The sequence below is a fragment of the Manacus candei genome, unplaced genomic scaffold, assembly GCF_025592945.1.
Source record: "Manacus candei isolate 608988 ecotype Guabito, Panama unplaced genomic scaffold, ASM2559294v1 h1tg000071l, whole genome shotgun sequence".
In the NCBI taxonomy this organism is placed as follows: Eukaryota; Metazoa; Chordata; class Aves; order Passeriformes; family Pipridae; genus Manacus; species Manacus candei.
Window position 1 is genome coordinate 11,258,427 of NW_026138119.1, and position 14,555 is coordinate 11,272,981.

Below are 14,555 nucleotides of genomic sequence, written 5' to 3' on the forward strand. Positions count from 1 at the left end.
GGGTGATGGGGATGGATCCTGCAGGACCACCTCTCAACACAATCCTATGGCTAGCCCAGATGCTCCAGAGTCCTGGGGTCCATCTGCAGCCAACCTCAGGCCAGTGCTGCTCAGTTAGGCTCCTGGATTTTTATAACAGGGCTTCCAAATGAGGAAGGGCCAATTATTCATCCTGTAATAGCTCATTTTTACTTGGACCTAGGGCTTTCAAAGGTTTTAGGGAACATTTTCCCTGACACAGCCACAGTTTCCCTGCATGAGGGCTTTGATGGAAGGGCTAGAAATTAGTTTCAGGCCCTGATAGCTTTGCCATGTGATGCCTTTTTCCCAGTGGGATGCTCTGAGCACCCCGAGTGCCTGGAGCAGACTGGAGCTGGGACAGAGAGAGGAGCAGGGCTGTGGGTCACCACAGGGCACAGGAAAGACCTCACTGGAGGCATTGACAGCGTGTGGCTCCTGAATGACCCAGAGGGATGGGCTGTCACAGACTCTTGTTTGGCATGGGGAAGCTTCTTGCTTAGTCAGTGCAGTAAAACCAGCTGGCACGGTGCCCCAGTGCTTGAGGGGTGCTCTGCCAGATGAAGTCTGGTCCCTGGGAAAGGCGAGGATGTAGCACATTCCATCAGATTGGGATTCACCAGAGGAGGCTACTTTAATTGTAAAATCCCCCCTTGCCATCTAAAACATGCTGCAAAAGATGAAAACAGTTGGTCCTGCTTCCCTTGGGTCTGTGCTGCTAGGCAGGCACAGCAGAGCCTCTGCTCCCTGCTGGAGAGTGGCCGGGGGTGCTCAGGGACACTCGCCCATGCTGGGTGAGCACCTCCCTGACCAGCTGCCAGAGCTGGTTCTGGAGACCAGTGAGATCTGCACTACCCAGCTTCTCCTCCAACACCACATCCTGCAGGTGCAGGACACGTCCCAGACAGCCCCATTGGGTGGCTGCAGGAGCAGCCAGAGTGTCCCTGCACTGGGTGCCAGGATGGTGTTGGGCAGCTCGAGCACTCACCTTGCCCCTGCCAGCCTGAGCAGTGACTTGGGATTTCTTTCCCATCTCACTCTCAGCTCCACTACCAGCCTGGGGAAAAGTGGGCAGAGACAGCACAGGGCAGGCAGGAGGAAGAGCTGCAGAAGACGGTGCGGGAAAGGCTGTGCATCAGCTCCCAGCCAGGGTGACACCAGGAGAGTCCCAGGTCCCTCCTCTACAGCCACCACACTGGGACAGCTGAGGGCTGGTGAGACCCTGTGCCCTTAGCCAGGTGCTCAGTGGGAAGAGCCCACTACACATCCACAGCCCTAAGGCTGGGTGCAATTTTTTTCCTTCCATGATTCCCTGATCTACAACATTTGGCTTTGCTGTGAGCATCACATTCGCCTTATTGCCATGTGGAAAAGGCAGGAGGTTCCTGTGCTTTCCCAGGAGCACTCTCATACCAATGTAGCCTCATTGCCTTATACCAGACCCAGTGTGTGGGAGAGGCCAAGGCACGCCCAATGTCTCAGGCTGCTCTGAACACTTCCACAGGGAAAAGGATAGATTCCTGGAGGGTTGCACTGCTGGATCCCAGGGGGTCCCCAGCCCTTTCACCCTCAGACCAGGCAACCCCACACAATTAAGCTGTCTTTTCTCCAGGGCACAGCGGGATGATGGGAGCATCCTCATGTCCCCAGGTGGGGCAGGGATGGGACTGGGAGCTGCAGTGGCAAGACCAGCCAGAAACGCCCCCCAGATGGGTTGTGCTCTGCCAGCTTCCCCTCTTCAGCAGAATTTCATTTGCTCATGTGGAAAATCACAGCTGAGCTGGAGACCCGGTGACACTGTCATGGCTGCGGATTTGCAGAGCTCTGCTGTGCCTGCTGACAGGGGCACTGTGCCCAGCATGCCCTGGGAAGGAGCTGGGAGCCATTTGGAGCAGGACCGTTGCTGCTGCCTGGCACTGGATGCAGGATCTGGCAGGGTTCTCTCCCACAGCAGCACTGGGAGATGAGAGCAATTGAAGGTGCCTCTTGCTTGAGCTCATCCTCCCTCCTCCACCCTGGGAACATCTTAAGATCATGGCCAGGCTGCTGCAGCCCAGGTTGCACAATCCCGGGTCCTTTGTCCTTTGTTTATCTGTCTTATCGAGGAGGAAAAGATAACCAGGCATCTTCAGTGCCCTGCAATCAGCACATTTCTCAGGCTCGTAACTCCTCTTATCAGGCTGATCTCTCACCACGGCTGAGGTTTCCCATGCACCTTTGTACTCCAAGAATGCTCCCAGGTCTGCTTCAGCTCTGTGCAAAGCCTGGACGCTGTGAGCTTTCTCCCAAACACCCCAGCCCAGGCTGAGGCCGAGCCCCCGCACGCGGTTGCGATGGCGCTGGGTGCGGCTGGCGCAGGGCTCAGTGCTGGCACAGGCCTGCCAGACCCATGGCCTCTCCGGAGGCAGCTGGAGCTGCCAGGTCCTCACCTGAGCCAGCCTGGACAGGCACATGGCTCCTCATCCCAAGGTCTTGGTTCAGGCTGGGTTGACACAGAGGGACCTGGGCAAGAAACAGGGCCTGGGGAGCAAGATTTTGGGCAGAAGTACTTGGCACCCCTGGGAAGTTGGGCTTACAAGCCAGCACCCTGACACTGAAACCCTGGGGGTGTCCAGGGCTCACACATGTGGGGATGGGTTGTTTCCAGCCAAATCAGGGCTGTGTGGGCTGGGAAAGGGAAATGGGCACTGGTTCAAAGAAGGTTTGCCCTGATCCTGCTCTGTCCCAGATTTCCAGGCCCTGCTGTTCCCCCCCATCCTGCCGTGATGGGTCCCAGTGCTGACCCAGCACTCCAGCATTGCAGCCAACAGAATAGGTTGTAGAGACTACAGGTCACCGTATCACCATCACAGAGGCCTTTCAGTGTGACCTCCACAGTGCTAAGGGACCCTCTGTGGGTGGGGGTGTGCATCCCCCCATCCCTGCCATGTCCCTTCCATTGGGCTCAGCCCCCCATCCATGGGCAGGACCTCACAGTGGGGCACATGGAGCTGTGACTCCTGCCCTGTCCCTACCTTGAGACAAGTCACCTTGCCCCTCACAGCCTGCCTGTGGCAATAGTTCAGGGTTCATATGGGACCACCAGAGTGACGGTCTGCAGCTGTGGGGTCTGGGGTCCTGGATGCTGCTGTGCCCTTGGGGCTCTGTGTCCCCTGGGGTGAAGAGACTGTGAGTTCCCAGGCACCAGAGCCCATGCAGTGCCCAGAGTGTGAGATGTGCCTTTGGTGGGGCTCTGCCTCACTGTCTTGGTGCTGGTGGCTGGGGACTGAAGGAAGAGGATCCATTCCAGGCCATAGGGCTCCTGCTGCACCCAACCTTGTGGAGCGTGGGGCCGCCCGGCTCTGGGGCACATGGCAATAGCTTGAGCACAAAGCAGGCTGCTACAGAGGTGAGATCCCACTGCTGAAGGTGGCCTTGCTCAGCCCAGGGTGTGTTGTCCTTGCTCATCCCTGATGCAGAAATACTGTGTGCCCCTGATGCAGGAATGGGATTAATTCCCATGGGCGAGCAGGGGTGGGTGGGAGGTGGCAGTGTGAGTGGGCAGCACGTGCTAGGCCAGGAGGAAACGGCTCTTGTGCTGAGCGGGTCTGCCTGGTTGCGGACAGTGCTTGGGGATAAGGATGATCCTTGCTGCCCGTGGAGCTCTGCAGCACTAACACGTGTGGGTGCTCAGCCCCAGGGTGCTGGGGGGCTGCAGGGCTCAGCCCGCCCGTCCGGGTTCTGTCATCCCCGGGGTGACCCAGGCAAGAGGCAAAGGGGTTTTTATTTTCAAGATGTTTTATAACAGGATTATTAGTTCCCAAGAGGTGTTTCGAATCGATTTGTTAAGGAATGGCTTTCCTTTCTCCTCCACGGGTATACAGTGGAAATCCAGCCTTTGGTGTGAACCGCAGAGAGCTCTGGAAGCTGGGGATCTGACAAACTCCCTGCATGTTGAAAGGACATACTGAGCTCCCCGCAGCCCCATGCACCCCACACATGCCCTTTGCTCCATCTCCATCGTAACTCCAGGGTGTGCAGCAACCAGGAGAGCTGGGCTGCAGCCCCGGGGGAGCCGCAACTCCTCCGGGGAGGGCTCTGCCTGTCTCAAAGGGGAGAAAAAAACTTCCTTCAAAAAATCCCCCTTTTCTCCAGGAAACACCCGTTTTTCTTGGGGGTCCAACCTTTTCCCAGTGCAGTTTTCCCATGTGCCCGGCTGGTATCCTGTGCCTGGTGCCTAGTGGCCCTTTAACCACAGCGATGAGGGGAGTGCAGGCATCTTCAAAAGCCCTGGGAAGAATTTGGTGGGAGGGGGAGAAGGGGTTTTACAAGCTCCCATTCAGAAATGGTCACTTTGAAGTGATGTAGCATTCTCAACCCTTTGAAGAGCCACAATTAGGAGGGGGCTGGTGCAAGCAAAGGCAGAATACAGGGTGACCATCACAGCCTTTCTCTCCCCAGGCTTTTAAGGGATGAACTTTCCCTCCCTGCCTGCCTTTTTCCCACGAGCCCAGGAGGGTGGGATTGGGGTGTTTGGGGGAGCTGGAGGTTTCTCACCCCCTGTGCAGGGAAGAAGGAGTCTGCCATTGGCTTTGCCCACCAGCGGCAGGGCAGCAGAGGGAGCATGTTGGAAGGGAGAGCAAATTGCTCAGGACCCCTGCAGGCACACAGGGGTGTTGGTGTTCCAGTGCTGTGTCCCGGCCGGGGAATTCTTTAGGTTCCATGATGAGGAAAGTTGTTGTCCATGGGTGTTTAGTGCTGGTAGCATCATTTCTGTTATGGTTGGATCTAAAAGTCTCACCTAAGGCTGATGTCCCTCCCTCCAGGATCATGTGCTCGAGAGCGGGGACAATGAGAGAAAAGGGTGCCCAGGCAGAGGCCACCCCGTATCACCATGTAGCACAGGGCAGAGGGAGGCAGGAATGGGGCAAGGACAGAGCCCCTGCTCCTGCCATGGGGATCTGCCATCTGCTGACAGGCTTTGTCCTAGAGGAATCCCTGGGAAATGGGCTCCTCCTCTGTGTACCTGCTCCAGCTGTCTCAGGAATCTCCTGAGAGCAGCCTGGGTGCTTCACCACTTGCCAGAAACTGGAAAAAATGGGAAATCAAGGTCACTGTTTTCCCTCTAAGGATGGATGCCACTTCATGTCTGAAGCAGATGCAGGAGATGAAGGAAAGGCCCATCTACAAGTGGGGTCATGGGGCACTTGCCCAGGCCACAGCGATGGTGAGCCTGACTCTTGCCCAGTGGCTGGGATGGGGCTTGGGGCTGCTTCCCCTCGTGCTGTGGCAGCAGATCAAAAACTTGTGCCACTCATGAGTGGTGTGGTGGTGCAGGGCTGGTCTGCAAATCCACCCTGAGAACATCTCCAGTGACAGCCATGACCCTGAGGGTGGCTGTTTGTCTTTTGGGAAACAGAGGTGACTGTGTCCCACCAGCTCCATCTGGTCATCTCCTCTGGGGAGGTGTGGAAGGGCTGGGGGAGCACCCCTGAACTGGTGTGAGCTGAGCCTTCCACACCCCTTCTGGGCTGCAGCTCTTTCTGCTCCAGTAGTGGTAGGTCCAGACCCTTCTGGACAGCCATGGGGCGGTTCTGCCAGGATGGGGTGGCTCTGCCAAGATGAGATGGCCATTTCAGGGTTGTCCTCAGCCTTGCTTTCCCTCATGATAATCCCAGCATATCCCAAGCTCTTGACAGCTTTGGGACGCAGGGAAGAGCCAGCCAGGAATGCTGGTGTCCCTCTCTGTCCCAGGTGGCTCCCGATGGGGTCCCTGTGATCCTGGAAAGGGCAGGCTGGACACCCCAGAGCTGGCACAGGAGTGATGCGGGATGCCCTTTGTTGTCTTAGTTGGTGCCTGGGCAGGACAGTCTCCCCCTGCCAAAACTGAGTCATCCCATAGCAATAACTGCAGCCTGTCCCCAGCTGCCAGGCATCCTGATGGATGGGAGGCAGCTCAGCCCTCAGCTTCCGCTGCCCGGATCCAGCGACGTGCCGTGTCCCTGCCGCGGGTGTGAGAGCCTGCACTGAGCTGCCAAAGCTGCCGGGGGGGTGTGGTACTGGGTGTGCCATGGAAATGATCCCCCCATGCTGGGGGCGTGCAGGAACAGCTCATGGGACATGGCCCCACATCACACCCCACAGCGTCCCTTGTGGGACACCCCACGGTGATGTGTTTGTGGTGGGAGATGGGGGGTCACGTATGGGAGATGAGGAATGAGGCCACAGATACCCCAAGGCGTCGTGTCCATGAGCAGGTCAGGAGAGTCATGGGTGTCATGAACAGCACAGACAACTGGGAATGATGGTGATGGTTTAATTTAAACAGCAGTAAGGGCAACCTTGCTGTTGGTTGTCCCATAAGACAGCCATGGGTGGGGGGCCCAGCCCAGCTTGGAGAACAGCCCTGCCTGACCTGCGACAGGGAGGAAAAACCATTGCACCCAGTACAGCAGTAGCACTGGTGCAGTTACCGAGACTGGAACAGATCCCAGGACACGGCAGAGGTGCCACGCTCAGGGCAGGCAGTTGGTGGATGCTGGTGACCGCCCCTTCTCCCAAATTCATGGGATGCTCCTCCTTGGGATGCAGGATAGAGCCTGGACCCCCTGCAGGTATGACGGGCCCCTCACAAGGGTCGCTCACATGGATGAACACAGACTCTGCTAATCACAGCAGTGGCTGATGTCATGTGCTGTCTCCTCTCTCCACAGTCTGCCCAGGGAGCCAGCTGTGCGATGTCACCATGCCAGCCCGTGACTCAGCCCAGCCCGGCTGCACCGCGCACAGAGAGCAGCCAGAGGAGCTGGAGCAGCGAGGGGCAGATGCAGTGCTGGGGGGAGGCACAGTCCTGCAGGTCGATGCCATCCCCCCCGGGGTGCTGGACAGAGCTGAGCTCACCGACTTCTACTGCTGCTCCTGCTGTGGGAAGGTGTTTTGGGAGGGGTCCCATTTTGGACGTGTCGTGTCCCAGTTTCGGGATGTTCTTTTGGTCTCAGGGGATGCACAAAGCGTCTATGAGCTGAGCTGAGGGAGGATGCAGGGGCTTGACAGTGAGACAGGGAACTACGCAAGGATTTTGGGCCATGGGTTTGCAGTAAGAGGCTGGAAGCAGTGGGGCTCTTGTTTTGGGATCCACCATGGAGCACTGACACAGTTGCACTAATGGTTTGCAACAGCCAAAAAACACGTGGCCTCCATGTGATCATTAAAGTAGAGGTAGCCAGGGAATGAACCCTTTGCTTTATTTCTGCCCCTCTCCAGGCTGGGCATGGCAAGAGGGTAGCAGAGGTCTCCAAACCAAAATTATCACCCCAGCAGTGCTGACCCCATGGCACCCTCGCCCCAGTGCCCCTCTGCCTGGTCACTCATGGTGGGGACCCAGGAGCTGCGTCCCCAACAGCAGCACAGGGGAGAGCATCTCCAGTGCCTGGAGTGCTCCCAGCTTGTGGGACATGTGCCACACCACAACAAGTATCCTGCTCACCCTGGTCCTGTTCTTCTAGCATTCCTCAGAGGTGATCAGTGGGTGCAGGAGTCCCGGGGGGCTGAGCACTTCTGGGGTCAGGGAAATCTCCGGGTGCACCACGATACCCACTGGGATCTGAGATGCCCCAGCAGAGCCAGGCTGGTCCTGGGGGGTCCCAGTGGTGCCAAAGCTACAGCTACCTGCCTCCCTGGGGTGGTCCCTCAGGGCACCCACGTGCCTGAGGCTCTGTGTGGAGGCAGCAGGACTGGCAGTGAGGCATGTGGTCCCACCACCTCCAGCAACCAGTGTCACTGGTGGGACTGGCCAGCACCCAGAGGAGACTGCACAAGCTGTGGAGATCCCAGGAGAGGCAAGGAGTCCAGGCAGGCCTGTCCAAAGCTCCAGGCACTTCTGTTGGGTGCCTCCAGATCCAGGGCCAGGCTCACACCACTTCACCCTACAACAGAGGAGTGTTTGCAAAACTTCCCTTCTAATCCAGGTTAACTTCCAGGCCCTGCTGTTATTGCTGAGAGGGCCCGAGGTGCTCTTGGCTGAGGTGTGACATTTTTGGGCCAGGGAAGCACCTGCACTGCAGGACTCACTTTCCTCTTCCAGAGCTCCTGGCCACACAGTGCCAGGGGGTCCTTCCCCCCCAAGGGACATCTTACCCTCCAGCTCAACGCTTTAAGAAAAAAAGATAATTTTTCCACTTTTAATATCTCTCTTTCCACAAGACCCTGTCTGAGCATTAATTAAGTGACCCTGAAATGTGACTGTACCTACACTGTGCCCATCCTCACTCCCTAGTGGTCCTAGGTGAGTCCTGGCCATGGACATGACCCTCTGGTGACACTTTCCATGGCCACAGTGTGTCATTTTGTCCCTGTTTCCATCACAAGATGGCAGATAATCCCTGTGCCCACCCCACTGTCTCCATCTATCTCACAGCCCTGCCACAGCTACCCGCTGCCCCTTGATTACTGCCATGGAGTTTCATCCCTGTCAAGTGGAAGCATAAAATAACAGCATCTCCTTCACCAGTGATGAACAAAGTCGAGGTGGACACCAGTGTCACCGTGACAGAGGGGCTGTCACCACCTCAGCATGCACCACTGGCCCTGCACATGAAAGGTTTGGACCCATTTTGGGAGGACAGGGATGCTAAGCCTGGTCCCTTCCCATTGGGACGCACAGGGGTGAGAGTCAGCTACAAGATCTGTGTTTCCCAGGAGATTTGGGGGGGGTTATTCCCTCTTCCCTACACTTGGTTGACAGAACTTGGAGAGAAAGCCTCCTCCATGGCTGAGAATCACCATCATCACCATCACAGCAGTGTCTGCCAGGGAGTGGTCATGTGTCAGCGAGAACCCCAGCCTCAGCCACTGCTCTGCCCATGGAGTGATAGACATAGGGATCACACCTCCTGCTGCCAAGGCTTTGGCTGTGTGGGGGTGCTGGGTTTGAGGAATTTCTTAAAAGGCTCCATCTACTCTTCTCTCCTTTTCCTCTCCTCTCCTTCCCATACAGTCACAGACAAGGAAGACCACATCTGTTCCCTCTGATCCCCTGGCCCTGGGGTAGAGTCTGGCCCCATGGAGCCCCCACAGCCCAGCCTTGCCATGGCACTGCCCAGGTGCCCCAGAACCATTCATTGTCCCAGGCCAGTGGGTGCCCAGCACTGGAGCTCACCAGCCAAAACCAGTCTTTGAGCAAAACCTTCCCTCACCACCACCTTCATCCCTCCTTTCCTATCTCTCTTAGTTTATGCTGGAGATGGCTGCTGCTCCTAGAGATGGGCAGAAGAAAAACAGGGATTTTCCCACTTGACTGGAGGCTCCTGGACCCTGGCACACCTTCCTGAATGTGCACTGACACCTCCAGCCATGGGGATTATTTCTCCTAATGGGATTAAAATGCCTGCTGCTCATCTTGTCCTCCATGGCTGTCATTGTTCCATCCACTCTTTCCATTTTTTGTCTTCTCATCTGTCTACATTTTTTGCACATAATCTTGAAGCAATTGTCTTTCACTTCCTTGTTTTCCAGCCCCGTGCTCTCTCTTGGTGTTAATGTGTTTTTCTTAATTCCCTCTTCATCTAGAATGGAAATGTCCCCTTCACTTTTACCCCCAGGTCATTTTTATCATGTTTCTGGTACAACAGCTTTGGGACAGGCAGTAACAGCAGGGGACAAACTGGCACCATCACATGTACCTGGCCTGGTATGCTGGCAACTGCTTTTGGGCCTTCTGGTCCTGGAAAACTGGCACGTGGAGGGACCAAATATCTGCTCTGTTGGTGATGTTACAGTTGTCTGGAGACAAAGACCCTGGTTTTATGTGCCTTGGACCAACCTCCGCACCTCTGGGCCACAATTACCTTGTCCTGAACCATCAGGGTGAGCTCCAGGACTGAATCCCATGTGAAAGCAGAGCTTTGGCACTAGGAAACAGCACTCATGATAACAGGTTTTCTGCCTCTATGTCACGGGCAGATGTTTACAAAGTGTCTCCAATTCCTAATGGCAGCATGGGGCAGCTGAGGTCCCTCTGGCCTGAGTTGTATTTGGTGCTGTGACAGGACAGTGACCTTGCTTGGACATGGACACACTTGGGTGGAGCTGCTCCCAGTATGCCAGCTGTAATCTCAGCAGTATGGGCCATGGCATATGTTCTCAACCATCTGTGCCACCGACCCTGAAGCTCTCTATCTCTGCATCTCTCCATCCCTCTGTCCCTCCCCATCCCAGCTCAGGGGCCCGAAGGCTGCCTGAGACTGCCAGTACAGTGTTCTCCTTTAAGCCCTTTCCAGATTCCTCAAGTGTCCGGCCTGGGTGGCAGGAGCACATGGGATCCCCGCTGAGGAATCCCCAGCACCCACCTGAGGCAGCCACTGCCCAATGATTGCAGATGCTGTATCTGGCCCCTCGAGGACATCCTGCCACTCTCAGCCTTGGGCTGGTGCTCTGGCTCTGGGAGTTTTGCTGTTGTCCCTGTGTGTCCAGGTGATCTCTTCAATGCCTGGAAGCAGGATGTTCTTAGGTTCAGGTTCAGAACCCTTGATGCTCTGCCAAACATTGGCTCCTCCAGTGCATAGGCCACCTTCTTCCTGGGTGCCACTGGAGTTACCATGTCCTTATGGACCACCAAACCCCCAGCTCCCTGGAGCATGTGGGGACCTTAAAGAGTGTCCTGTGAGCAGGGGGTGAACGAGGCTCGTGCTTTGCCAGCAGCCCCTCTATGCCAGCCACTGGTGAGAGGTACCAGTGGGGTCACTGCAGCTGGTGAGCAAGGGACTGCCCACACCAGAGGCTGAGCTGCCCAGCCCCCTGGGCTCCATGCAGACTCAGCCATGTGTCAGCATCCTGCTTCTTCAGGAGTTGTTCTGGGATGGCAGAAACTGGGGATAAGGCAAAGCAGGAATGATCAGAGCCTCCCGTTGCTGGCCCGTGTGGTGAGCGGTGCTTTGTCATGCTGTGGAATGTTCATCCAGAGTGGGACGAACCTCTCCAGAATGGGATGAACCTGTCCAGACCCCATGTGGAGGAAGCTGCTGAGTCACATGGACATCTGACCACCCATGGGCATTTCTGGCCTTTGCTTACTGGGTTTTCCAGAGCTGTGGTTTCATATCTGTCTGCCACCCCTTTCACTGCAGAGGGGAGCTGTTGGGAAACAGGGACACATGGCCCTGTCCCTCACCTGGGGACAGCTGCCTGGAAGAATGCTTTCCCTTCTGAACCCTGGGGACAGTAGGGTCATGTCCTTGACACCTCCCGGACTTTATCTGCCTGTCAGCTCCATCGATTTTGGGGAGAGCTTTTGTGTTTACAGCCAGGGCTGTGCTAGGGCAAGATCACCACTGTGGGACTTTTTTTAGGAGACCAACCCAGGGCAGACACCAGCAGGTCATGTGTACCTGTGGACGTGGCATGAAACAGCTCCCAGAGGATCCCATCCAGCTCCTGGGGACAGGGGTGGCAGCTGTGACCCAGCACAGCACCTCTCCCTTCCTGCTGCCCACAGGAGGTGATGCCGTGGTGGGATCTGTGCAGCAAGGTCACCTCCAGTCATAGACACAGTCAACAGCAAATTCCACATCCAATCAGCCTTGAGGAGCATCCAGGAAGTAATAAATTGTCCAGTTTTGAATGGTGGATACAGATCAAAGGGAATTAAAGGAGCTTTTTAATCAGCCAACAGTATTGTTTCCCTATCTGGCTGCTTAAAAAAGAGATAATTACAAAATCCCATTGTCTGCGTCATACTAATATTTAACATTTATTAGGGCAGTAATGAGCCCTCCATGCTTTTATGGAGCCATTTGATCCTGCGTGGGAAGGGCAGCCCCAGCAGGGATGGGGGCTCTGGGTGGGCTCCAGGACACCATCGATCCCCCAGGTGTTTCACCCGTGCTCAGCTCCTGCCCTTGCATGGCAGGATATGATCATGGGGGGACCCTGGGATAAAGCAGCATTGGAGAAGGGTTTTATTGCTCATGAATGAGACCTGACTGAACAGCATCCATCCCTCAGCCCTGGGAAACCACACGCTGCATCGGATGTCAGAAGGTTCCTCTCCTCTCCTTGTGTATTCCTGCACATCCTTTGGAGCTTGATGGGGACAAGGTGTTTGACGCTCAGGCCAGCTTTAGTTTACAAATGAATATATCAACATTGTTCCTCATCAGGCAGGAATGCACTTCCCTCCCTTCTCCTCCACCTTATCCCCATCCCCTTCCGAGCGAACTTCCTTCCTCCAGTAATCTGGAGCGGAAACCTCACCGCATATTTGACCGGCTCACAGAAACCAGCTCAGTTTTCCCTGGCGTGACTTTGTGCCTTGAACTAGTGCTCGTCAATCCCTAAGGCAGCTGGTGAGGCAGGGGAGGAGGAGAAGGATGAGGGCTGTACTGCTGCCCATCCTCATCACGGAGCCGCTCTTCCAGCCGGATGCTCCAGTTGAGCTCCCAGTTGCTTGGCTGCCGTTTTCAAACAAACTGTCGTGTCTCTGGGCACGGACCCAGGGCTGAGAGCCCTGGACTGGCTGCAAGCTCAGACCCTTATGCTGCCCCACACCATGGCAATGCTGCTCCCATGAGCCGGGGGTCACTGTTGCTGGCCCCTCGCTGGGGCAGGGAGACGAGAGAGGTGTCAGTGCCACACAGGGAGGGACATATGCATTGGTCAGGAAGATGTTTGCTCCCTGGGAAATAGCCTGGGACCGGACCCTTCCCATCAGCCTGCCAATATGTGGGCACAGCTCCCAGGCAAATGAGCTTACATGCGCTCACCAGGCACATCCCACAGGGACTATGGCCACATTACCCCCAAGCCTGCTCAGATCCCAGGGATGTCCCCACGGAGCAGTCACCAGGTCCCCAGGCCAGCCCTGGTGATCTGTAATGTGTCTTTTGGGGTAACTATGCAGTGGGAGCAGTGGGGTGACATATCTCCATTCCTGCAGCCACCGCAAAGGAGTGGCCACACAATGCAATCAAACAGGTTGCCCAGAGAAGCTGTGGGTGCCCCACGCCTGAAAGTGTTCAAGGCCAGGTTGGATGAGGCCTGGAGCAACCTGGTCTAGTGGAAGGTGTCTCTGCCCATTGGCAAGGGGTTGGAATGAGCCGGACTTTAAAAGTCCTTTCCAACCCAAAACAGCCTGTGACTCCATGGTAAGTGGCCCTGGGGACCACATGTCTCAGGAGATGGTCATTTACCAGCACCAAAACACTGCACTAACACTGTATTCAATCCTGGAGATCATTCTGATGGCCCAGGACAAGGTAATTATGGCAGGAAGGTTGGCCTAGGGCACATGAAACCAGGGTCTGTGCCTCCAAACAACTCTATCAGCACCTGCAAAGTGGATATTTGGTCCCTCCACATGCCAGTTTTCCATTACCAGAAGTCCCACAAGCAGCTGCCAGAGCACCTGGTCAGGGACACGTGAGGCAGAGCCTGGGCTGGAACCATGGCAGTTTGGTGCATGTGTACTCAGTGGCCAGAGGGATATCAGTCAAGGTGATGTCTCAGTATGACCTGGCAGCACTGGGACACTGCTGCAGCTGGAGACCCCTGCCTGTGGCACTAGGCAGTTCTTCAGCTCCAAGCACATCCCAGTTCGTAGCCTTTTGCTCCAGGAACATATTTATGCTGTCAGATGCTGAGGTTGTAGGCTACATCAGAGGAGCTGCATTTCCAGCAGGATAAGGACTGACAAGATGGGGCACTGGAGTGGTTAAAGGCCAAGCTGCAGTGAGACAACCCAAACTGCACAGTCCAGCACCACGTCCTCCAGCCCATGGACACCTCCACCTGTGTCTCCCCCAGAGGACAAGGATCACTTGTCGGGCTATGACCATGCTTGAGTCTCGCTCAGACTTTAAATCCTGTTTGTCACAGGCTGGGAAGGAGGGACTACACAGAGCAGCATCCTTAGTGGCATCCACAGGAAGTGGCAGTCCCCAGCCCATGTTCCTGCAGTGGCCCCTGTGATGGGGGTGTCCCAGGAGGATGTCTGGGGCCTCCCCTTGTCCACAGAGCTTCCCAAACCACTTGTAAGAGCTTTGCTAGTGATGCCATGCTCCCTGCAGAGGACATGGGGCACTCACACATGTCCTCACTGCAAGACCATGAGGTTTCCCTTACAAATTCTCACCACTGGCCTTAGCAGCTCTGCTGGAAGGGGCTGCAAGGTCCCAGCCCACCCGGGCACTGTCTGAGTGCTGCTGGAAGCTCACAGTGTGTGATGTGTCCATGGGGGGAGCATGAGGCCAGTCCTACAGCCGTGTCCCTGCTTGTGCCCCACTGCAAGCAGAGCAGCTCTCAACCATACGGAGGGAGGTTTTCCCCTGAACCCCCCGCATTCCCTTTCCTCCCCCAAAGATGAATCCGCACAAGGGAGACTGTTCCCACACAGCAACCGCAGCCCCTTGGGCCCAGGTGGTCTCCCTACATCCTCGAATCCCACATCCCCGCGGCCGGGCGGGCGGCATTTGTCGAGCCCCACGTTTCCCCACCGGCGCTCCGGCAACCGCTTTGCCAAAAAGCCGGGAGGCAAAGCGCCGGCGGGGCAGCGGCGGAGGAAACCT

At 56.2% G+C, this 14,555-nt stretch overlaps 1 protein-coding gene across 4 annotated transcripts in view; it reads left to right on the plus strand.

Annotated features, from left to right (window-relative positions):
- Window positions 1-13,393, plus strand: part of EXD3 (exonuclease 3'-5' domain containing 3) — a 297,052-nt gene extending 283,659 nt beyond the window's left edge. For 2 of the 4 annotated variants that reach the window (XM_051807941.1, XM_051807942.1), the window contains exon 21: window positions 6,711-13,391. In XM_051807941.1, the coding sequence (XP_051663901.1) occupies window positions 6,711-7,027 (317 nt within the window). In that variant the 3' untranslated portion in view covers window positions 7,028-13,391. Of the gene's footprint in view, window positions 1-6,710 lie in introns of all 4 variants that reach the window. The other 2 variants (XM_051807940.1, XM_051807943.1) reach the window with 2 other exon arrangements.
- The last annotated feature ends 1,162 nt before the right edge of the window (window positions 13,394-14,555 follow it).